The sequence below is a fragment of the Heteronotia binoei genome, chromosome 13 (assembly GCF_032191835.1).
Source record: "Heteronotia binoei isolate CCM8104 ecotype False Entrance Well chromosome 13, APGP_CSIRO_Hbin_v1, whole genome shotgun sequence".
In the NCBI taxonomy this organism is placed as follows: domain Eukaryota; kingdom Metazoa; phylum Chordata; class Lepidosauria; order Squamata; family Gekkonidae; genus Heteronotia; species Heteronotia binoei.
This window is the reverse complement of record NC_083235.1, coordinates 9,384,196-9,407,502: the sequence shown is the minus strand read 5'-3', so window position 1 is coordinate 9,407,502 and position 23,307 is coordinate 9,384,196. Positions and strand designations below refer to the sequence as shown.

Sequence of the window (23,307 nt, the reverse complement as noted above, 5' to 3'; positions counted from 1 at the left end):
AAAGCAGCAGAAAGAAGGCCTTGGATTCAGCAGGAGCTCACGGGAGCATAACAATCCCTGGATGAGCTCCACCACCTATTTTTCTACAAAATGACCCTTGGCCGAAACAGTAAAACCAGGCTATTTTTGAGCAGGAACACAGTTCTGACTGGCTTAGTGTCAGGGGGTGTGGTCTGATATGCAAATGCATTCTTGCTGTATGAAACAAAGGCGGCATCAGGGGGTGTGGCCTAATATGCAGATGAGTTCCTGCTAGGCTTTTCCCGCCAAAAAAAGCCCTGAGTAAAACACCACGATTTGGTTTCCCTTAGATCATGTATCTATTTTTATTGATTCCATAATGCACACATCCCTTTGGAGACTCAAGAAAAAAGGGTCACTGATAGGCAGTAATAAGCACAGTGGTGGGCATAAATTTCCCCCCAACTTCCCAGAATCTGACAAATACGAATTCTGCTCATTCCAAGGAGCTGCCCCCTCTGAAAAACAGGGAATTGTCACCGCAGCAAGCATCTTTCGAACAGAGGACGGCCAAGTCCGGTCTAGTCACGGGTTAAAAGATGGCAGTTTGGAGTGAGCCGCAGGTGGCGGGGAGTGCTGTGTTCTCTGGAGATTGGGCAAGAATTCAGGCCAGTCTTGAGCAGAATATGGAGGAGATCCGGCCCTTGACTCTAGGGTTGCCAAGTCCCCTCTGCTCTCCGGAAGTGATGTTGTTGCACCAGCGCTCGCGGCCACTCTAGGCATTTAAAAAAAAAACTCTGTTGTTTTCCTGGGCACTCTAGCCATTTGGGAGGGGAAAACTCTATGGCACCTAATGTACCATAGAGTTTCCCCTCCCAAATGGCTAGAACATCTGGGAAAACCATAGAATTCCCCCAAAAACACCTAGAGTGGCCGCTGCGCCCTGTTGCTGGCGCAATGATGTCCCTCTCAGGTGACGTCATAGTGCCGACGACGTTGGGGGAGGTTCCCCCCACTGAGCGTTTCATTCCTGGGGGTGAGATTTCGCCTCCTTTATAAGCGACTCCAGGATTTCTTGACACATATGCAGAGCACGGGGCACGTGGAAACAGCCTAAGGAGAAAAGCGAGCGGATGAGTGAAACAGAAGGAATTGCCCTGCTTTTGAGAGGCCTCCCTCTCTCTCCCTTACAACCCTCGCCAATAATTCCAGATAGCATGGCAGCCATATTGTGGTTAGCTTGGCCTCCTGCGGCAGCCATTTTGTGGTCAACGATTAGAGTTTCCAATCCCCAAGTGGGGGCAGGGGATCCCCCAGTTTGGAGGCCCTCCCCCTACTTCAGGGTCATCAGAAAGCGGGGGGGGGGGGGGAATGTCTGCTGGGCACTCCATTATTCCCTTTGGAGACCGATTCCCATAGGGTATAATGGAGAATTGAAGGTACCTGGGGCTCTGGAGGGGGCTGTCTTTTGAGGTAGATGCACCAAATTTGCAGCATAGCATCCAGTGCCTTTCCTGAAAACACCCGCCAAGTTTCAAAAAGATTGGACCAGGGGGTCCAATTCTATGAGCCCCCAAAGAAGGTGCCCCTATCCTTCATTATTTCCAATGGAGGGAAGGCATTTAAAAGGTGCGCCCCACCGGCCTGCTTGGAGAAGGCATTTCAATGTGATGGCCAGGACTCCCTTTGGAGTTCAATGATGCTCGTCACAACCTTGCTCCTGGCTCCACCCCCAGTGTCTCCTGGCTCCACCCCCAAAGAGCCCAGATCTTTCTTGAATTGGACCTGGCAACCCTATCACCAAGCCAGCCAGCAGCTTGGAGAAGGCATTTAAAGTTAAAGTTGCTTTCTTTTCACCTCTCCCTCCCTCCATTTATTTGACTGCCTGCCTTCCTGTCTTGCGGCTCTCAAACATCTGATGTTCGTATCTTGTGGCTAATGGCTGTTGGGCACTCCATTATTCCCTATGGAGACTAATTCCCATAGGGTATAATGGAGAATTGATCTAAAGGTATCTGGGGCTCTGGGGGGGGGGGGCATTTGGCATTTGATTTATGTGGTAAGCTGACTTCAGCTCAGAAAGTAGCTAATAAATAAATAAATGTTTTAGATAAATAAAGGCAATTTTGACTGCTCGATGTTTGGGGAATTTCTGATGTTTTCCCCACCCTTCAGCGTCAAGACCGTTTACCTTTGAATGGTCCTCCTTTGATGGAGAGCGCCACTTTGCCTTCCTGGGTCAGGTAGCCAAACCACTCCCCTCTCTCTGGATCCCGGAACTAGGGGAAGAACAAGACAGACAGTCATTCCCCAGATCTCTCAGAGATCTACACCAGGGGTGTCAAACACGCAGTGCAGGGGCTGAATCAGGCCCCCGAGCAACTGGCAGTCATCGGCTTCCTTCTCCCTCTCTCTCACTTCCTTCTGCATCACAGCTGGCTTTGCAAGGCTTGCTCGATTGCTTAGGAGATACAAAGCAAAACCTCTATTTTCTTCATTGGCTGAGGCTCCCCGCCCCGTCCCCTGGGGAAGGAAAGAAAGAGCCAAAGCTTCCTTTGCCCAGTTCCCCGGATCCCATGGGGGAAATACAAAGAAAGCATCCTTAAGACCAATGGGTGCTAAAGTTTTAAGCGTGTTTTAAGTTTTTTAAAATATATATTTGTGTTTGTCTGTGTTCTTTATAAAATTGATATCTCTGCTACCTAATCTTAGATAGGTACACACATGGCCCCACCTAACATAGCCTGGCCCCTCAAGGTCTCATTTATGTCAGATCCAGCCTTCATAACAAATGAGTTCGACACCCCTGTTCTAAACACCATGAAGCAAGACGTGTATTGAACTGTAACAGGGGTGGCCAAACTGTGGCTCTTTGACATATATTGTGTGGCTCTTGAAGCCCCCACCACCCCACCGGCCTGCTTGGAGAAGGCATTTCTCTCTTTAAATCACTTCTCCAAGCCAAGCCGGCCTGCAGCTTGGAGAAGGCATTTAAAGTTAAAGTTGCTTTCTTTCCACCTCTCCCTCCGTCCCCCATTATTTGACTGCCTGCCTTCCTGTCTTGCGGCTCTCAAACATCTGATGCTCGTATCTTGTGGCTCTCAAACATCTGACGTTGATTCTATGTGGCTCTTACATGAAGCAAGTTTGGCCACCCCTGAATTATAAGATGGTCAAGGGCTGCTAACAAGGAGGCGCCATACCGCTGGTGGGGTGTAATGGACTGTGGACCGAATGGGCAAATGAGGAGAATTCAGGGACAGGCCAGGGAAGCTTGGAGAGTTCAGCGTTTGGAGATCCCAGATGACATTTAGACCTAATTTTCACTCAGGGCCCAGTCTGGGTATCCACTGTAGCCCAAGGCAGGCAGTTAAGATCATAACAAACATAAAAAGAGCCCTGCTAGATCACAGCAGTGGTCCATCTAGTCCAGCATCCAGCCTCAAACAGTGGCCAACCAGTTCCTCTGAAGGGTCAACAAGAAGACATGGAGGCCGAGGCCTTCATAAGAACATCAGAAGAGCCCTGCTGGGTCAGACCAGTGAGGGTCCATCCAGTCCAGCCTCCTGTCTCACACAGTGGCCAGCCAGTTCCTCTGGAGGGCCAACAACAGGGCAGAGAGGCCGAGGCCTTCTTAAGAACATCAGAAGAGCCCTGCTGGATCAGGCCAGGGAGGGTCCATCTAGTCCAGCCTCCTGTCTCACACAGTGGCCAACCAGTTCCTCTGGAGGGCCAACAACAGGGCAGAGAGGCCGAGGCCGAGGCCTTTCCCTGAGAAGAACATCAGAAGAGCCCTGCTGGATCAGACCAGGGAGGGTCCATCTAGTCCAGCCTCCTGTCTCACACAGAGGCCAACCAGTTCCTCTGGAGGGCCAACAACAGGGCAGAGAGGCTGAGGCTTTCCCCTGAGAACAACATCAGAAGAGCCCTGCTGGATCAGACCAGGGAGGGTCCATCTAGTCCAGCCTCCTGTCTCACACAGAGGCCAATCAGTTCCTCTGGAGGGCCAACAACAGGGCAGAGAGGCTGAGGCTTTCCCCTGAGAACAACATCAGAAGAGCCCTGCCGGATCAGACCAGTGAAGGTCCATCTAGTCCAGCGTCCTGCCTCAACCAGTGGCCACCCAGTTCCTTCGGAGGGCCAACAACAAGACATGGGGGCCAAGGCCTTCATAAGAACATCAGAAGAGCCCTGCTGGTTCAGACCAGTGAGAGTCCATCTCAGCCCCGTAGCCAGGATTTGAAGAATTGGGGGGGCCCTGATTTTTTTCAGGGGGCACATAGTGGCCCCAATTTCCATGGCCTTCTCTCCTACCACTGCTGAGGAGGAAAGCTGCCAGCTCGCTGCCATACAGCCTCCCCCCTCCCCACAGCTGCCCCAAGGTGATCCCTTTCCACCCCTCTTCCAGCAGCTCTGGTGGGGAGCCACTCAGAGGTTTAGATATGTGCCGCACAGTCTCCTGCCCTTACCTGTAGCATGCTCCAGCTAGGCAAGCCTGGCGGGACACGGGGGTTGGGTGGAAGTCGCCAACAAGTCGCAACTGACTTCTGGGGCTACAAGACCTCCAATTCGGATTTCTTCCTGTCAGAGGGCGAGCCAAGGCTGCCCAAGCCCAGCTCCCACCCTCTCTCAGGTGGCCAGCGAGACCAGGCCAGAAAACCCCTGCAGGCGAACATCACCTCTCCACTGATCCCCAGCCCCGGACTGCAGCCGGGACCTCCACTTGTGTGCTCCAGCCTACCCTACCCTGCCCTGTCTGCAATGGAGCCATCCGCCCCCTACCCTCACCACCCCACTTGAGGGCCAGAACGGCCTCTTCTTGTAGGCGCCCTCTAGCCCAACGTCAGCCCAACGTGGAGCTTAACTTTCAGTCCTGGGCGCTGAAAGTGCCCCGTTGTTTCTGCTTGCTGGGGGGTCAGAGATTTCTTCCAGCCCCTAAGCAAGCAGAAGGAACAGGGAGCTTAACTTTCAGACCTGGTTGTTTCTGCTTGCTGAGGGGTCAGAGATTTCTTCCGGCCCCTAAGCAAGCAGAAGCAACTGTGTATGACAATGGCAGAATGAAGAAGGATGCAGCTCAGGCACTGGAGGCTGGTTAGGGGCCCCCAAATCAGGGGGCTGTGCCCCCACAGGCCCCCTTGTAGCTACAGGCCTGGTCCATCTAGTCCAGCATCCTGTCTCACACAGTGGCCACCCAGTTCCTCTGCAGGGCCAACAACAAGACATAGAGGCTGAGGCCTACATAAGAAGATTCCTGCTGGATCAGACCAGGGGTCCATCTATTTCAGCCTCCTGTTTCGCACAGTGACCAACCACTTCCTCTGGAGGGCCAACAACAGGGCACAGAGGCCAAGGCCTTCCCCTGATAAGGGTATAAGAAGTGCTCTGCTAGATCAGATCAGTGGTCCATCTAGTTCAGCACCCTGTCTCTCACACTAGTTTTAACTAGCATATTAAGAAGAAAGTTTAGATATACTATTTTAATTCTTGAATACATCCATAAACTTAATTTGAAACTGGGGGGGGGGGGAAGAGTAGTGGACTTTAATCTGAAGGACCGGGTTTGATTCCCCACCCCTTTTCCACATGCAGCCAGCTGGGTGACCTTGGGTCAGTCGCAAGTTCTCTCAGAGCTGTTCCTCTCAAGAGCAGTTTCTGTCAGAGCTCTCACCGCCCTCACCCACCTCACAGAGTGTCTGTTGTGGGGAGAGGAAGGGAAAGGAGACTGTAAGCCGCTCTGAGGCTCCTTTTGAGTAGTGAAAAGTGGGGCATAAAAACCAACTCAACTCAAATACAACTCAGGAAGTCTCCCCCTTTGAGCTTACCTTGGCAAAAGTGTATTTCACTACCTGGTCGAACATTTCCAGGAGCTCTGAGTCCCGAGTCTCGGCAAAGCCCATCAGAAAGGCAACCATGGCTTCCGTGTGAGGCCACCAAAGTTTCATTCTCCACTCTAGCTGAAGTGAAGGGTGGAGAAAATGGAGGGCAAACAGTTGTTCCTTGCAGCAGCAGTAAACAGGGAGGGGAAAGTCAGGGAAAATCAACCTAAAGGCGATGGGAGGTGGTGAAAGAACAGGATTTCCAAATTTCAGGTACGACCTGGATATCTCCTGGAATTACTGACCTCCAGACTACAGAGTTCAGTTCCCCTGAGGAGATGGCTGCTTCGGAGGGTGGACTCTATGGGTCAGGAGTGTCTGAATCAGGCCTCCGGAGGGCTCCTATCAGGCCCCCCGAGCAACTGGTTGTCATCTGCTTCCTTCTCACTCTCTCTTGCTTCCTTCTGCATCACAGCTTGCTTTGCAAGGCTTGCTCAATCGCACAGGAGCTATGGAACAAAGCCTCTGTTTTCTCCATTGGCTGAGGCTCCTCCCTTGGGGAGGGAGGCCGAGCTTGCTTTGCCAGGCTCTCTCAGTCACACAGCAGAGCTACTGAGCCAAGCCTCTTTTCCTTCTTTTGGCTGAGGCTCCTCCCCCTCCTGGTCCCCTAGAGAAGGAAGGGAAAGAGCCCGAGCTTCTTTTGCCCAATTCCCTGGATCCCATGAGAGAGATACAAAGAAAGCCCCTTTAAGATCAATGGTTTTAATTTAATCATGTTTTATTTTAAGGGTTTTTTTTAAATTAAATTGTGCTTGTCTGTGTCCTTTATAAAGTTTATATCTCTGCTACCATAGCCTGGCCTGACATGGTCTCATTTATGTCAGATCTGGCCCTCATAACCCGGCCATGGGGTGTCAGACTCATTTGTTATGCGGGCCGGATCTGACATAAATGAGACGTTGTCGGGCTGGGCCATGTTTGTACCTATTTAAGATTAAGCAGCAGAGATATCAACTTTTGAAAGGACACAGGAAAATAGGACTACAGATTTTAAAAAACCAACCTTAAAACAAAACATGCTTAAAACATTAGCACTTGTTGGTCTTGAAGGTGCTTTCTTTGTATCTCTCCCATGAGATCCAGGGAACTGGGCAAAGGAAGCTCTGGCTCTTTCCCTCCCTCCTCAGGGGACCAGGAGGGGGAGGAGCCTCAACCAATGGAGAAAATTGAGGTTTTTGCTCTGAAGCTCCTGTGCGATTGAGCAAGCCGGGCAAAGCAAGTTGAGATGCAGAAGGAAGCAAGAGAGAGGGAGAAGGAAGCAGGGGGCCTGATAGGAGCTCTCTGGGGGCCTGATTCGGCCCCCGGGATCCATGTTTGACACCCATGGCTAGGGGAAACCCTCTCCAGGTTCCACCCTCCATAGGCACGGCCTCCCAATCTCCATGAATTTCCCAACCCAGCATTGTCAACCCTACCATTGTGGGGCACAGCCCATCCACGTCTTGGAAAGCAAACAGACCCCCGTGTTCAGGGTCCCAGCCAGAACGGAACGGCTGCTTCATTAACTTCTCCACCGCCTGGGAGACGAGGGCCGCATCCTGCCGACGCTGGGTGTGGCGGAGCAAGAACCAGCCGGCTTCGATGGCATGGCCTGGGAGGGAAAAGGGGAAAGAGACGGCCTGGGTCACTGAGCGGTTCTCGCGTCTAGCTGGAGCCAGCGAAAAGGACGGCAGGGCATTCTCAGTGCTGCGGGGTCTATTTTTTGCAGGGGTCGTCAGAGTCGGATTAACAATTAGGCCAAGTTACTTTTAAAATGGTCTACGGAGGATGAAGTAGTGAAATCTCAAATGATTAAGTGGGCAATTAATGTAAATAAGGAAATACAGGTGGATACATGGGAATATTTGTGGAAGAACTCTATGGAACTCTCAACATGTCAGAGTATCAAAGAAAATTGTTTTAAGATGATGTACAGATGGTATACGACTCCTAAAAAGTTGGCAAAGATGAACAATAAGATGCCAGACAGATGTTGGAAATGTAAAAACATGAAGGTTCTTTCTACCATATGTGGTGGACTTGTGAAAGAGCAAAAAAGAATTGGCAGATGATTCAACAAGAGATTTCTAAGATCTTAGGATACGAATTTAACAAAGTTGCAGAGACTTTTCTGTTGGGATTACAAATGGAAAAATTTCCAAAAGAAGGTAGAACTTTAATCTGGTACTTGCTCTCAGCTGCTAGGACAATGTAGGAGCAGTTGTGGAAGCAAGAAAAAATACCAGAGAAATGGGATTGGATTGTAAAAGTTATGACATGGAGTGAAATGGACAAGTTAACAAGAACCTTAAGAGACTATGATTTAGAAGTATTTAAGATGGAGTGGAAAAAGTTCAGAAGATACGTAGAAAAAGAGTGGAAAATAAAAGGACATTGGACAATTTTTGATAATGATTAAGTACAAGAGGGAGGCAGATATTAATTTTGGTTCTTATTAATTAAGGGTACCTTTAATATTAAGATTTTAAGTTTAGAACACCAGTGGGGGGGTCAAATAACGGGGGGAGGGGTGGGTAGAAAGTAATATATGGGATAGATAAAAAAAGTAGTTATTAATGATGTAAAATTGAAATTTATTACCATATGTTACTAATAAATTGTTTGAAAGGTAACAATTAGGCCAAGAAGGCACTGGCCTATGGGCCCCCATGCCTTTAGGGGCCCCAGACCCTCCCCCGGTTTCCCCCCTGCTTGCAGCCCTCCCAGCCTGCACTCAAAGCCAGCAACTAAGCCATTCTTTGCCCGACTTGCCTGCTGCGGCTTCTGCTGGCGTCGTCGCCAAGTTTGCCTCTCTCTGCCTCTCCCCCACAGCTTAGTCAAAGGGGCTTTTGAGAAGGTGCCTGCGGGCTGCAGTGGGGGCCATAGGGGGCGGGGCAGACACTCAGACTCGGAGATAATTAGCGAGAGGGCCCCCCAAATTTTGACTGCCTAGGGGCCTCCACAGGGTTTAATCAGGCACTGGGAGCCACATGTGGTTCTTTCACACATATTGTGTGGCTTTCGAAGCCCCCACTGCCCTGTGAGTCAGCGTAGAGAAGTTGGAGGAGGTCTTTAAAACAGAGGTCTAATATTTTAGTAAAGTGGTCCCCATTTCTGGCTTATTTTTCACGTGGAAATCTTGGTTCAAATGAGCAATGTATGCTCTCACGGAGTGTTTAATAATCGTAAGCCTTCTCCAGCACACCAGCATGGCTGTGGACCTCTGAAACAATCTTCTAATGGGAAATTCTTTAGCGAGACATGCAGTTTTGCTGTTCTGCATGAACATGCTGATTCCACACAATATTCCCACTCAAAGACTCCCGTTTGTACAAGAAGATATTGGATTTATATCCTGCTTTCCACTCCGAATCTTAGAGTCTGCGCAACTCACAATCTCCTTTATCTTCCTCTCCCACAACAGACACCCTGTGAGGTGGGTGGGGCTGAGAGAGCTCTGACAGGACAACCTCTTTCAAGGACAACCTCCGTGAGAGCTATGGCTGACCCAAGGCCATTCCCAGCAGGTGCAAGTGGAAGAGTGGGGAATCAAACCCGGTTCTCCCAGATAAGAGTCCACACACTTAACCACTACACCAAACTGGCTCTCTTGTCCCCTTACCGGGATTCTGTTGTCGTCCCAGGCATCCTGGCAGCTCTTTGCCATCTTCTGAAACGTTCTCCAACACAGCGGTGCCGTTCCTCTATAGAAGAAGAAGACTGTAGATTTATACCCCACCCTTCTCTCTGAATTTCGGAGTGGCTCACAATCTCCTTTCCCTTCCTCCCACACAACAGACACCCTGTGAGCAATGTTCCCTCAAAGCTGCAGAGTCTTGTGAGCAAAATTTCTACTTTGTGAGTTACTGACATTAAAGTTGTGAGCTACTGTGGGGTCATCTTTCCTGAGCTAAAACAAAAATTTGTGAGCTGGATGCTAAAAATCTGTGAGCTAGCTCATGCTAACTCAGCTTAGAGGGAACACAGCCTGTGAAGAGACTGGGGCTGAGAGAGCTCTCACAGCAGCTGTCCTTTCAAGGACAACTCTGCGAGAGCTATGGCTCACTCAAGGCCATTCCAGGAGCTGCAGGTGGAGGAGTGGGGAATCAAACGCGGTTCTCCCAGATAAGAGTCCATGTACTTAACCACTACACCAAACGAGGGACTCGTGGGTAACACAGATGACACACAACGCAACAAGGTGCTGGGGGCCGAAGCAGCAGCCGTACCTGCACATGGAGGAGGATTCGTTGAGCCGACCAGCTCCCCAGTTCGGCAAATCTCCTTCAGAGAGCTGGTCTACCAGGTTGAGGAGCATCATGGGAACGGCCATGGAGTCATGAGGGGTGGCTCCCGTCAGCTGCGGACGCCCCAGCTCGGTGGGATCCTCTCGCACCCAGTGCACGATGGCCTCCATCATCTTCAGGGCCGCCTCCTGAGAAATCCCAGCGAGGTCAAAATCATGGAGTTCCACCACGGCGTCTGCTTCTCAGTCACACAATTCCCCTCCTTCTTTGTATAAAATCATATCTCCACTTGAATGATGAGCGAAGCTAACCCACAGAGTCCGCCCTCTTTGGCAGCCATCTTCTCCAGGGAAATTGGTCTCTGTCCTCTCAGGTAGGGTTGCCGTCTCTGGGTGGGGAAATTCCTGGAGATTTTGGGGGGGTGGATCTTGAGGAAGGTGGGATTTGGATGGGTAAAATGCCACAAAGCCCCACCCTAGGCTTGCCAAGTCCAATTCTTGAAATATCTGGGGATTTTGGGGGTGGAGCCAAGAGTCTTTGGGGTGGAGCCAGGAGACTTTGGGGGTGGAGCCAGGAGCAAGGTTGTGACAAGCATAATTGAACTCCAAAGGGAGGTCTGGCCCTCACATTTAAAGGGACTGCACACCTTTTAAATGCCTCCCCTCCATTGGAAATAATGAAAGATAGGGGCACCTCCTTTTGGGGCTCATAGAATTGGACCCCCAGGTCCAATCCTTTTGCAACCTGAAGGGTACTTTGAGGAGAGGCGCTGGATGCTATGCTGCAAATTTGGTGGCTCTACCTAAAAAACAGCCCCCCCCCCAAGCCCCAGATACTCACAGATCAATTCTCCATTATCCCCTATGGGAATCGGTCTCCCTAGGGAATAATGAAGTGCCCAGCAGATATTCCCCCCCCCACTCTGTTTTCTGATAACCCTGAAGCGGGGGGAGTGCCTCCAAACTGGGGGATCCTCTCCCCCACCTGGGGATTGCCCACAAAAAAACTCAAAGGTTCACGGCTGCAAATTACTGGCAACCAATTTATAATCAGTTTAAGGAGTCTAATTGCGACAAATTTCAAAAAAAAGTGCAACGTAAACATTAAACCAATTCCACATAGGTTGTGTTTGTCCAAATTTCACTTTGACCCAATAAACTCCCGGTAACAAGCAACTTTGACTCGAAATGTTTCTGAATGGAGTATGAATATATGAAGCTTCTTTGCCACTGACAGTCTCTGAAAAATGGCACTGGTTTCTGCCTCTGAATCAGTGGAATGATTGCAGCGGATTTAAGTGCATTTTGAACCATCTGGGATTCCAGGAGACCTCCAGGCCTCACCTGGAGGTTGGCAAGCCTAACAGGATTGAACATTCTTGCCCATGCTGCTTAGAAGGGGAAAGAGAACGGGAGAGTGGAACCCAGTAACACAGTTGCTCATCGCCAAGCAACCGGATACAGTTGCTAGGCAACCCACGAAGAACTTCTTCCTTGCTTCCCAGAAAGAAAATGGCTGCCCACAGCCAATCCTCAAGGGCGACCGAGAGACAAGCAGGGGCAGCTGTACAGCAGGAGTTTCTCGCTACTGCTGGCCTATAGGGAAGTTTCATCACCCGGCTTCACCCCTCCTGTCAAGTGTCCACAGTCGGCAAGCGCAGACAGCCCGAACCTGCGGAGAATACCTCTTTCCAGAGATCATGGTTCTCCTTCGTCCAGTTTTCTCCACGAAATTCCCATATCCAAGGAGACTGGAGGGTCAGCTCTAACGGCGGCACCATGAGGTAAATTCACGAGCAAGCCTCACTTTTGATCTAACCTTGCAGCAGCTAGTTCACATTAGGGGTTGTCCCAAGGGGAAAGGAGGTTGTGGCAAGAGGGGCTGTGGCTCAGTGGCAGAGCCTCTGCTTGGCATGCAGAAGGTCCCAGGTTCAATCCCCGGCATCTCCAGTCGAAAGGACCAGGCAGGAGGTGATGGGAAAGACCTAGACCTGAGACCCTGGCTCAGTGGCAGAGCCTCCGCTCGGCATGCAGAAGGTCCCAGGTTCAATCCCCGGCATCTCCAGTTAAAGGGACCAGGCAGGAGGTGAAGGGAAAGACCTTGACCTGAGACCCTGGCTCAGTGGCAGAGCCTCTGCTTGGCATGCAGAAGGTCCCAGGTTCAATCCCCAGCATCTCCAGTTAAAAGGACCAGGCAGGAGGTGATGGGAAAGACCTTGACCTGAGACCCTGGCTCAGTGGCAGAGCCTCTGCTTGGCATGCAGAAGGTCCCAGGTTCAATCCCAGGCAACTCCAGGTAAAAAGGACCAGGCAGGAGGTGATGGGAAAGACCCTGACCTGAGACTTGGCTCAGTGGCAGAGCCTCTGCTTGGCATGCAGAAGGTCCCAGGTTCAATCCCCAGCATCTCCAGTTAGAAGGACCAGGCAGAAGGTGATGAGAAAGACCCTGACCTGAGACTTGGCTCAGTGGCAGAGCCTCTGCTTGGCATGCAGAAGGTCTCAGGTTCAATCCCCGGCATCTATATCCCTGGACTCACCCGGTAATGGGGCTCTCCGGTGGCACGCCCAAGCTCATCTAGCCCAAGCACATAAAAACACTCGCTGAAGATGGTACGCTGGATCTTCACAGGGCGCCCATCACGGGTCAACACAAAAGCACATTTTTGGGACGGAGGGGCCACGCGAGCGTGTCGCATCAGGAACTCGCCACCTGGGAGGAAGAGAAGGAAATTTGGATAGAAGTCGATCCTCAAGCAGCCTGAATAGCCCAGGCTGGCTTGATCTCATAGAACCTTGCAAGCTAAGCAGGGTCAGCATGGGTTAATACTTGGGAGGCGAGACCACCAAGGAAGTCCAGGGTTGCTACGCAGAGGCAGACAAGGGCAGGACTACCTCGGTTTCTTTGCCCTGACCTGGATGGCCCAGGCTAGCCTAGTCTCATCAGATCCCTGGAAGTAAAGCGAGGTCAGCGAGTCCTCTCCTCTGCTGCCTACAGGGACATCTCCTGAACCTCCTCAAAGTGACCACCCTTCAAAGACTTCAAGAGAGCCCTCCGCCCCCTCTTCTCCAGACATTGGATTTATATTCCACACTCCATTCGCAGTCTCAGAGCGGCTCACAATCTCCTTTACCTTCCTCCCCCACAACAGACACCCTGTGAGGTGGGTGGGGCTGAGAGAGCTGTGACAGAAGCTGCCCTTTCAAGGACAACTCCTGCGAGAGCTATGGCTGACCCAAGGCCATTCCAGCAGGTGCAAGTGGAGGAGTGGGGAATCAAACCCGGTTCTCCCAGATAAGAGTCCACACACTTAACTACTACACCAAAAGATGGAACATTTCCGAATCCTTCAGCCTTTCTTCACAGGGCTTGGTCTCCTCCTCCTCTCTGTTCCGAATAGCTAGCCCTCCCGTACGCAGGGTAGGGAAGACAGACATCACCTGCTCGAGCTGCTTCTATGACTTCTGGGCGGCGGAACTTCGGTACTGTTCGATACAGACGACTGTACATCCATACCTGTTGGGGAGGGAGAAGTCAAACTGGGCTCTCTCTTCTTACCTGAGAACGTTCGGTATTGTGACTCTGCCCGTGAGAGGATCTGGGAGGGAAAGGGTTAAGAGCGTTCTCTCCCTGGGGTACACATCAGTTAGAACGGGGGTGTCGAGCTCATTTGCTATGAGGGCTGGATCTGACATAAATGAGGCCTTGCTGGGCCGGGCCAACAAGTTAAAAGCTTAACCTGCTACAGCTCCAAGCCCAAGTAAAAGAGAGAAGAAGACAAGTCCTATATAAGATGAAACAGAAGGCAAACGAGGGCGAAAGAGGCTCAATGTCTAACTCAGGGGCATCAAACATGTGGCCCGGGGACATAACATAAGAGAAGCCATGTTGGATCAGGCCAATGGCACATCCAGTCCAACACTCTGGACTGTGGCCAAAAAAACCCAAGCACCATCAGGAGGTCCATCAGTGGGGCTAGAAGCCCTCCCACTGTGCCTCCCCACAAGCACCAAGAATATAGAGCATCACTGCCCCAGACAGAGAGTTCCAACAATACGCTGTGGCTAACAGCCACTGATGGACCTCTGCTCCATATGCTTATCCAATCCCCTCTTGAAGCTGGCTATGCTTCTAGCTGCCACCACCTCCTGTGGCAGCGAGTTTCACGTGTTAACCACCCTTTGGGTGAAAAAGGACTTCCTTTTATCCGTTCTAACCCGACTGCTCAGCAATTTCATTGACTGTCCATGGGTACTCATATTGTGAGAAAAGGACTTCTACCTCTACCTTCTCTATCCCATGCATAATCTTGTAAACCTCTATCATGTCATCCCTCAGTCAACGTTTCTCCAAGCTAAAGAGACCCAAGCTAAAGAGCGTTTTAACCTTTCTTCATAGGAAAAGTGTTTCAACCCTTTAATCATTCTAGTTGCCCTTTTCTGCACTTTTTCCAATGGTGAGCGCTGCAGCATCTTCTTTTGCAGACAGAAGGTCCCAGGTTCAATCCCCAGCATCTCCAATTAAAAGGACCTGGCCGTTATATGAGGGGAAAGACCTCAGCCTGAGACCCTGGAGAGCGGCTGCCAGTCAGAGTAGAAAATGCTGATGGGCTGAGGGTCTTGTTCAGTATCAGGCAACTTGATTTGTATCTTGACCATGCCTGGGGGTGAGCCAGCTCATCACGATAGGGCCAGAGGCCACCCAAACACAAGTCCAGCTCTACAAAGAATAGATACCTATGAGAGCAGGAGAGAGGGAAGGAGGAGAAAGAGCCTCTCACAAAATGGCTGCCGCCAGAGGTGGAACCAGCCACAAAATGGCCGCCGCAGCTTACGTTCAGTCACACAGTGACGATCCTTGTGCTGTGGTGGCAATTCCAGCCAAAGCAAGAAGTTGTGTTTTTAAAATAATGTCTTACTTATTTTGTGAGCTGCAGGGTTGGCGCATGGGAGTAGGCCAAGTAGGCGGGCCCAAAGCACTCAGCCTGGCCCCACCCCTGCTTCAAAGGACGGCTCCCTTTGAAGCAGGGGAGGGCTGGTGCAGGCCGGGCTGAGTGCTTGTGCGTGTGAGAAGAGATGGGGTGGGGGGCACAGGCCTCAGCCTAGGAGTGCCACAACCCCTAGTGCTGGGCCTGGTGAGCTGTGAGGAAGGAAGGAAGGAAGGAAGGAAGGAAGGAAGGAAGGAAGGAAGGAAGGAAGGAAGGAAGGAAGGAAGGAAGGAAGGAAGGAAGGAAGGAAGGAAGGAAGGAAGGAAGGAAGGAAGGAAGGAAGGAAGGAAGGAAGGAAATGATGATAGTGGATTAATATCCCACCCTATTCTCTGAATCTCAGAGTCTCAGAGCGGTCACAACATCCTTTACCTCCCTCCCCAACAACAGACATCCTGTGAGGTGAGTGGGGCTGAGAAAGCTCTTGCAGCAGCTGCCCTTTCAAGGACAACTCCTACGAGAGCTATGGCTGGCCCAAGGCCATTCCAGCAACTGCAAGTGGAGGAGTGGGGAATCAAACCCGGTTCTGCCAGATAAGAGTCCGCACACTTCACCACTGTACCAAACTGGCTCTCTTATATCCCACCCTATACTCTGAATCTCAGAGTCTCAGAGCGGTCACAATCTCCTTTACCTTCCTCCCCTCTCACAACAGACACCCTGTGAGGTGGGTGGGGCTGAGAGAGCTCTCCCAGAAGCTGCCCTTTCAAGGACAGAGTCTCAGAGTCACTCACAATCTCTTTTACCTCCCCCCCCCCAACAGACACCCTGTGAGGTGGGTGGGGCCGAGAGAGCTCTCCCAGAAGCTGCCCTTTCAAGGACAGAGTCTCAGAGTCACTCACAATCTCCTTTACCTCCCTCCCCCCCAACAGACACCCTGTGAGGTAGGGGGGCTGAGAGAGCTCTTCCAAAAGCTGCCCTTTCAAAGACAGCTCTTGCAAGATCTATGGCTGACCCAAGGCCCTTCCAGCAGCTGCAAGTGGAGGAATGGGGGGATCAAACCCAGTCCTCCCAGATAAGAGTCCACGCGCTTCATCACTACAGCAAAACTGGAAGGAACGGAGGGAGTTTTTAAAATCTGCACATCAGAGCAAAATCCCCACCTGACCTCCCTCGCTTTCTGTAAGCACATTGCAGGCACGAGGAAAGGTATCCATGGGTGTCGCTGGGGCCCCCTGCCCTATGGTAAAACTTCCCCCCCTCGCTTTGGGAGAGCTTGCGGGACATCCCTCCACCTTGCTCAGCTGCACAGCGGAAATACTGGCAGGAAGTCACAGCGTCTGACAGCTCCCTACCTGCCTTCCCTGCAGCCAGACGTATTTCAAGTCGTCATAAATTTGCCCATCTTGGCCGAGGCATGTAAAGAATCCCCTGGAAGGAAGGAAAGAAGAAGAAGGCCATTATAACCTGGGAGGCGTGTCACAAAATAGGCCGCCCAACTGCTGGAAATAGTGTTGCCAATCCCCAGGTGGGGGCAGGGGATCCTCCAGTTTGGAGGCCCTTCCGCAGCTGCAGGCTCATCAGAAAGCGGGGAGGGGGGGAAGGGAAATGTCTGCTGGGCACTCCATTGTTTCCTATGGAGACCAATTCCAGTGAGGGACTTTGGATGGGCAAAATGCCACAAAGCCCCACCCTAGGCTTGCCAAATCCAATTCTAGAAATATCTGGGGACTTTGGGGGTGGAGCCAGGAGCAAGGTTGTGACAAGCATAATTGACCTCCAAAGGGAGTTCTGGCCATTACATTTAAAGGGACTGCACACCTTTTAAATGCCTTCCCACCATTGGAAATAATGACGGATAGGGGCACCTCCTTTGGGAGCTCATAAAATTGGACTCCCAGGTCCAATCCTCTTGAAACTTGGAGGGTATTCTGGAGAAAGGCATTGGATGCTATGCTGAAAATTTGGTGCCTCTACCTCAAAAAACAGCCCCCCTCAGAGCTCCAGATACCCGCAGATCAATTCTCCATTATACCCTATGGGACTCGGCCTCCACAGGGAATACTGGAGTGCCCAGCAGACATTTCCCTCCCTCTCCCAGCTCTCTGATGACCCTGAAGCGGAAGGAGGACTTCCAAAGCGGGGGAGCTCCTACCCTCACCTGGGGATTGGCAACCCTACACTCTCTAGGAGAAGATAATCACCCGTATTTGTCATCATGGGAATACCGGATCCAGAAATCCACCACCGCCTCCAGCTCCTGAGAGATCTGCTGGTGCCAGCTCTCTAGCTTGTGCAAATCCATTCCTGCCCGATTCCCCGACACCAATGCTGAAAAGGCAGTCGGTTGCTAAGAGGTTTTTTGGAGCAAGCTGTGTCAGCGCATTCCAAGGAGGAAGCAAGGCACAGAGGAGTGTGACCGTTGCCTCTCCGTCGGATTGGGAAAGGCTGCTGCCAAGAGAGAGAGGGGGAAATCTTCCAAAGAGAGATTTCAAGACTCAGGGAACTGGAGAATCATATGACTTCCCCCTTCCTTCCCAAGTCAGCTGACACACCGCTCCAGCATAGGGGGAGGGGGCAGCTCTGGTTTGCCAAAGTTTTCAGCACTTTTGAAACTTCCTGTTAACCCTCCTGAGCCAAAAGAAGAAGAAGATCACGATGATGATATTGGATTTATATCCTGCCCTCCTCCACTCCAAATCTCAGAGTCTCAGATCGGCTCACAATCTCCTTTCCCTTCCTCCCCCACAACAGACACCCTGTGAGATGGGTGGGGCTGAGAGAGTTCTCCCAGAAGCTGCCCTTTCAAGGACAGAGTCTCAGAGCCGCCTGATCTCCTTTCCCTTCCTCCCCCACAACAGACACCCTGTGAGGTGGGTGGGGCTGGAGAGGGCTCTCACAGCAGCTGCCCTTTCAAGGACTACCTCTGCCAGAGTTATGGCTGACCCAAGGCCATTCCAGCAGGTGCAAGTGGAAGAGTGGGGAATCAAACCCGGTTCTCCCAGATAAGAGTACGCGCACTTAACCGCTCCACCAAAGTGGCTCTCTAGAGGAAGAGAATGGATTTATATCCCACTCTTCACTCTGAATCTCAGAGTGGCTCACAATCTCCTCTATCTTCCTCCCCCACAACAGACACCCTGTGAGGTGGGTGGGGCTGAGAGAGCTCTCACAGCAGCTGCCCTTTCAAGGACAACCTCTGCCAGAGCTGCAGCTGACCCGAGGCTATTCCACCAGGTGCAAGTGGAGGAGTGGGGAATCAAACCCTGTTCTCCCAGATAACTGTCCGCGCACTTCATCACTACACCAAACTGGCTCTCTATGAACAAAGTAGGAGTCAAGCTGCACCTTTGAGTCATAGAACAAAGTAGGAGTCAAGTGCTCCTTTGAGACCAACAAAGTTTTATTCAGAACGTAGCTCCAAGCACACTTCATCAGACGAGGAATCACGTACATTGAGGAGAGCTGCATATAGCTGGTAGGCAGTGGTTTAGAATGCAAAATGGTACAAATTTAAGATCCAATGACATAATAGTGAAATTAACAAATTGAGCAAACCTTTGATCCGGGTCGCATGAGCGTGAGAAAGGAACATTTCAAAATGTGAGAAGGTCTGTTAATCACTATATTGTTGGAAGCCTCGGTCAAAACGAGGGCATTTCTTTTTCAGAATTTTTTCCCATCCAACTAATTTACCTTTTAAAATGTCACATATATATAGTTTGCCATAAGGAGAAAAATACATTAAAATATAGTGGAAGATAGGTTTGTATATTCGATGAGACAAACAGCCAACATCCCTATGTGAGCATGTCAATACAGCTAAAAGAGGAATCCATTGCCCTCTTGGATCTGTCTCCTGAGGCTGAGACAGAGAGCGGAGTTCTCTAACATCTTTTATGCAAGTGTTTCTATATGTTTTGTCTTTTAGGCAAGCGTTTCAATATCTGCATGCCCATGAAAGCTTATACCTTTTTATCTGTCTGTGATAAAAGGCTTATCAATCCCTGCTTTGTCTCAAAATGTATAGACCGGGATGGCCAATTGTGGCTCTTTCACATAACATTGTGTGGCTCTTGAAGCCCCCCGCTGCCCAGTAGGCCAGCTTGGAGAAGGCACTTCTCTCTTTAAATCACTCCTCCAAGCCACGCCAGCTGGTGGCTTGGAGAACGCATTTGAAATTGCTTTCTTTCCACCTCTCCCCCCATCTCCCTTCCTTCTGTCCATCCATCCATCCTGCGGCTCTCAAAGCTTATGACAGTTATTCAACGTGGCTCTTTACATTAAGCAATTCTGGCCACCCTTGGTCTAAATTGTGTTATGTGCTAATTAATCTCCCCCCCAATCCTGTCTATAAATCTGAATGCCCCCCCCCCATTTCCTTGTATCTGAAGTGTGTGTGTAACACACAAAAGCTTATACCTTGAATAAAACTTTGTTGGTCTTAAAGGTGCCACTGGACTCTTACTTCCTTCTTTAGAGTTCAGTGTGCGGACTCTTATCTGGGAGAACCGGGTTTGATTCCCCACTCCTCCACTTGCACCTGCTGGAATGGCCTTGGGTCAGCCATAGTTCCCGTAGAGGTTGTCCTTGAAAGGGCAGCTGCTGTGAGAGCCCTCTCAGCCCCACCCACCTCACAGGGTGTCTGTTGTGGGAGAGGAAGGGAAAGGAGATTGTGAGCCTCTCTGAGACTCTTTGGAGTGGAGGGCGGGATATAAATCCAATATCTTCATCTACCTCACAGGGTGTCTGTTGCGGGGGAGGAAGGGAAAGGAGATTGTGAGCAGCTCTGAGACTCTTCGGAGTGGAGGGCGGGATATAAATCCAATATCTTCATCTACCTCACAGGGTGTCTGTTGCGGGGGAGGAAGGGAAAGGAGATTGTGAGCCTCTCTGAGACTCTTTGGAGTGGAGGGCGGGATATAAATCCAATATCTTCATCTACCTCACAGGGTGTCTGTTGCGGGGGAGGAAGGGAAAGGAGATTGTGAGCAGCTCTGAGACTCTTCGGAGTGGAGGGCGGGGTATAAATCCAATATCTTCATCTACCTCACAGGGTGTCTGTTGTGGGGGAGGAAGTAAAGGAGATTGTGAGCCGCTCTGAGACTCTTCGGAGTGGAGGGCGGGATATAAATCCAATATCTTCATCTACCTCACAGGGTGTCTGTTGTGGGGGAGGAAGGGAAAGGAGATTGCGAGCCACTCTGAGACTCTTCGGAGTGGAGGGCGGGATATAAATCCAATATCTTCATCTACCTCACAGGGTGTCTGTTGTGGGGGAGGAAGGGAAAGGAGATTGTGAGCCGCTCTGAGACTCTTCGGAGTGGAGGGCAGGATATAAATCCAATATCTTCTTCTTCTTCTTACTTTATTGCTTCAGACCGACCACGGTTGTCCACCCGGATTGACCCAAATCTTTGTCAGGAAGAAGAAGATTATTATATTGGATTTATATATACTCTGAGAGCGGTCACAATTTCCTTTACCTTCCCCTCACCCACAACAGACACCCTGTGAGGTGGGTAGGGCTGAGAGAGCTCTTGCAGCAGCTGCCCTTTCAAGGACAACTCCTACGAGAGCTATGGCTGACCCAAGGCTATTCCAACAGCTGCAAGTGGAGGAGTGGGGAATCAAACTCGGTTCTCCCAGATAAGAGTCCGCGCACTTCACCGCTACACCAAGGTAACCCTGGACTCAAACTTTTCTTCTGTCGCTTCAGACCAACACGGTGACCCAACCAAACTCTGCGTCTATCATAGTAATTGATGCAATAACTCTGGACCACAGAGTGGGGAAGGAGGGTGCAGCTCCAGAAAGCTGCTGGCATCGTGAATCAGTTTGTCTATAAAAGATGCAAGTCTGTGGCAAAAGGCTCGTTCGCTTGTTTTCATGTTGCTGCGTGAATGGGCTGTGGATGCATGACTTGCAGGTACATGCAACAGAAGAGGCCCATGGACATTTGCTATGCAAGATGGTGCATCCAAACTCTTTGCGGGTGGAAGGGAACAAAATGGTTGTTGTTGTTCAGTCGCACAGTCGAGTCTGACTCTTTGCGACCCCACGGACCAAGTCACACCAGGCCCTCCTGTCGTCCACCATCCTCCAAAGTCTGCTCAAATTCGTGTTTGTTACATCAGTAACGCTGTCCAGCCATCTCCTCTTTTGTTCCATTCCACCTCCAGCCTGACTCTAGGGCGACGAAGCAGGCTGTCCCAGTGGTGGACTGGCCAGGGTGTCTGCTTGCCCGATGGCGAGTGGGCCCCTGATGAAGTGGACCCCCTTAAACATTAGACTATGTCAAAAATATGAATGAATCATAGAGTTGGAAGGGACCTCTAGGGTCATCTAGTCCAACCCCCTGCACAATGCAGGAAACTCACAAACGCCTCCCCCTAAATTCACAGGATCCTCATTGTCATCCAGCCTCTGTTGAAAAACCTCCAAGGAAGGAGAGCCCACCACCTCCCGAGGAAGCCTGTTCCACTGAGGAATCGCTCTAACGGTCAGGAAGTTCTTCCTAATGTTGAGCCGGAAACTCTTTTGATTTAATTTCAACCCATTGGTTGTGGTCCTACCTTCCCGGGCCACAGAAAACAATTCCACACCATCCTCTATAGGACAGCCCTTCAAGGACTTGAAGATGGTGATCCTATCACCTCAGCCGCCTCCTCTCCAGGCTAAACATCCCCAGCTCCTTCAACCGTTTCTCATAGGACTTGGTCTCCAGACCCCTCACCATCTTCGTCGCCCTCCTCTGGACCCGTTCCAGCTTGTCTATATCCTTCTTAAAATGTGGTGCCCAAAACTGAACACAATACTCCAGGTGAGGTCTTACCAGAGCAGAGTGAAGCGATACCATCCCATCGCGTGATCTGGACACTATACTCCTGTTGATACAGCCCAAAATTGCATTTGCCTTTTTAGCCACCGCATCACACTGTTGACTCATGTTCAGCGTATGGTCCACTAAGACCCTTTTAGTAGCTTGAAAATATAATAGAAGTTCCAGTATTATTACCGTAATGCAACTACAATTTACGTTGTATTTAGGGTTGCCAGCCTCCAGGTGGGGCCTGGGGATCTCCCGCTGGCAGAGATACCAGCTCCCCTGGAGAAAATGCAATCTGTATTTACCTTTAGTATCTCCTGTATACTGCTATATGTACAAGATAAGTACACTGCTATTACAAGCATATATTTATTTATTTCACAAAAGTTTTAATTGTACCTTTTTTCCACTTATGTATTCTTTTGAAAATTTTATTATTATTTTTTTCCTTACAAAAATGAAACGATAGCCTTATAAGTTATGGGGGGTGGGGGCCCTGATGTCTCCCGGCTGCCAATATTTTTAGAGCCAATTTGGTGTAGTGGTGAAGTGTGCGGACTCTTATCTGGGAGAACCAGGTTTGATTCCCCACTCCTCCACTTGCACCTGCTGAGATGGCCTCGGGTCAGCAAAGGTTGTCCTTGAAAGGGCAGCTGCTGTGAGAGCCCTCTCCAGCCCCACCCACCTCACAGGGTGTTTGTTGTGGGAGGGGGGGGAAGGTAGAGGAGATTGTGACCGCTCTGAGACTCTGAGATTCAGAGTATAGGGCGAGATATAAATCCAAAATCTTCTTCTTCCGCCCCTGGGTTGACCTGGTTCCTTCCGGGGGCACTCTGCACCTGTTCAGAGGCACGCCCGCCCGTCGGGGCCGGCTTCCTTCCTTCTCTTCTTGCGGGAGGCTTCCAAGGCAAGGCCTGCCTGAGCCGGGGGCGGGCCGGGCCTTCGCAGCCCTCTTTCCTCCCCTCCCTCCGGGGCTGAGCTGCAAGGGGGCGGCCCCACCACACCTCCCTCCCTCCGGCCGGGCCGGCTGCAACGCCGATAAGTCTTGCAGGAATGCAGGAGCCGGGCCTGGGCCGCCTCGTCCTCCTCCTTGACGCGCGTCTTCTTTGCCCAGGTTCTGGCGCAGGCGCCCACGGCGCGTCATGTTCAGACGTTCGCATCTCAAGATCCTGCTGATCGGGAATTCCGGGTGAGTAAAGGGGGGGGGGTGCGGTGGAGAGGGGCTGCGAGGGGGGAGAGGGAGCCCCACTTCTCTCCCTCCCTTCCCCCGAGCAGGCCAGCAGCTTCCTCCTTGCGAGGCTCCGGAAAGGCGGCGGCCCGGGGTTTGCTTGCTTATGGGGCGGGGGAGCCACCTGCTGCTGCCGGGAAGCTGAAGGCGGGGAGTGGGGGGTGGGGGGTGGGTCCAGGGCGCAGGAGAGTTTCTGCGAGAGCCCCGCGGCTCTCCGGGGCAAGGGAGGCGAGGTGGCCGGCCATGGCCTTCCTCCGCAGAGC

General features: G+C 51.2%; 2 protein-coding genes across 2 annotated transcripts in view; one reads left to right on the top strand and one right to left on the bottom strand.

Moving 5' to 3' along the window:
* Positions 1 to 301: 301 nt before the first annotated feature.
* On the bottom strand, positions 302 to 17,292 carry RENBP (renin binding protein). The gene is given in 11 exon segments (XM_060253062.1): positions 302 to 1,074; positions 2,153 to 2,240; positions 5,784 to 5,915; positions 7,253 to 7,428; positions 9,439 to 9,520; positions 10,046 to 10,098; positions 10,101 to 10,251; positions 12,600 to 12,772; positions 13,501 to 13,576; positions 16,343 to 16,418; positions 17,192 to 17,292. Coding segments are annotated over 11 exon segments (1,197 nt in total). The 3' UTR covers positions 302 to 985.
* The window catches only part of LOC132581685 (ras-related protein Rab-7a-like), a 29,738-nt gene continuing 18,228 nt past the window's right edge, over positions 11,798 to 23,307 (top strand). The window contains exons 1-2 of the mRNA XM_060253063.1: positions 11,798 to 11,846; positions 22,931 to 23,005. Coding sequence (XP_060109046.1) covers positions 11,842 to 11,846; positions 22,931 to 23,005 — 80 coding nt within the window. The 5' untranslated portion in view covers positions 11,798 to 11,841. The remainder of the gene's footprint in view (positions 11,847 to 22,930; positions 23,006 to 23,307) is intronic.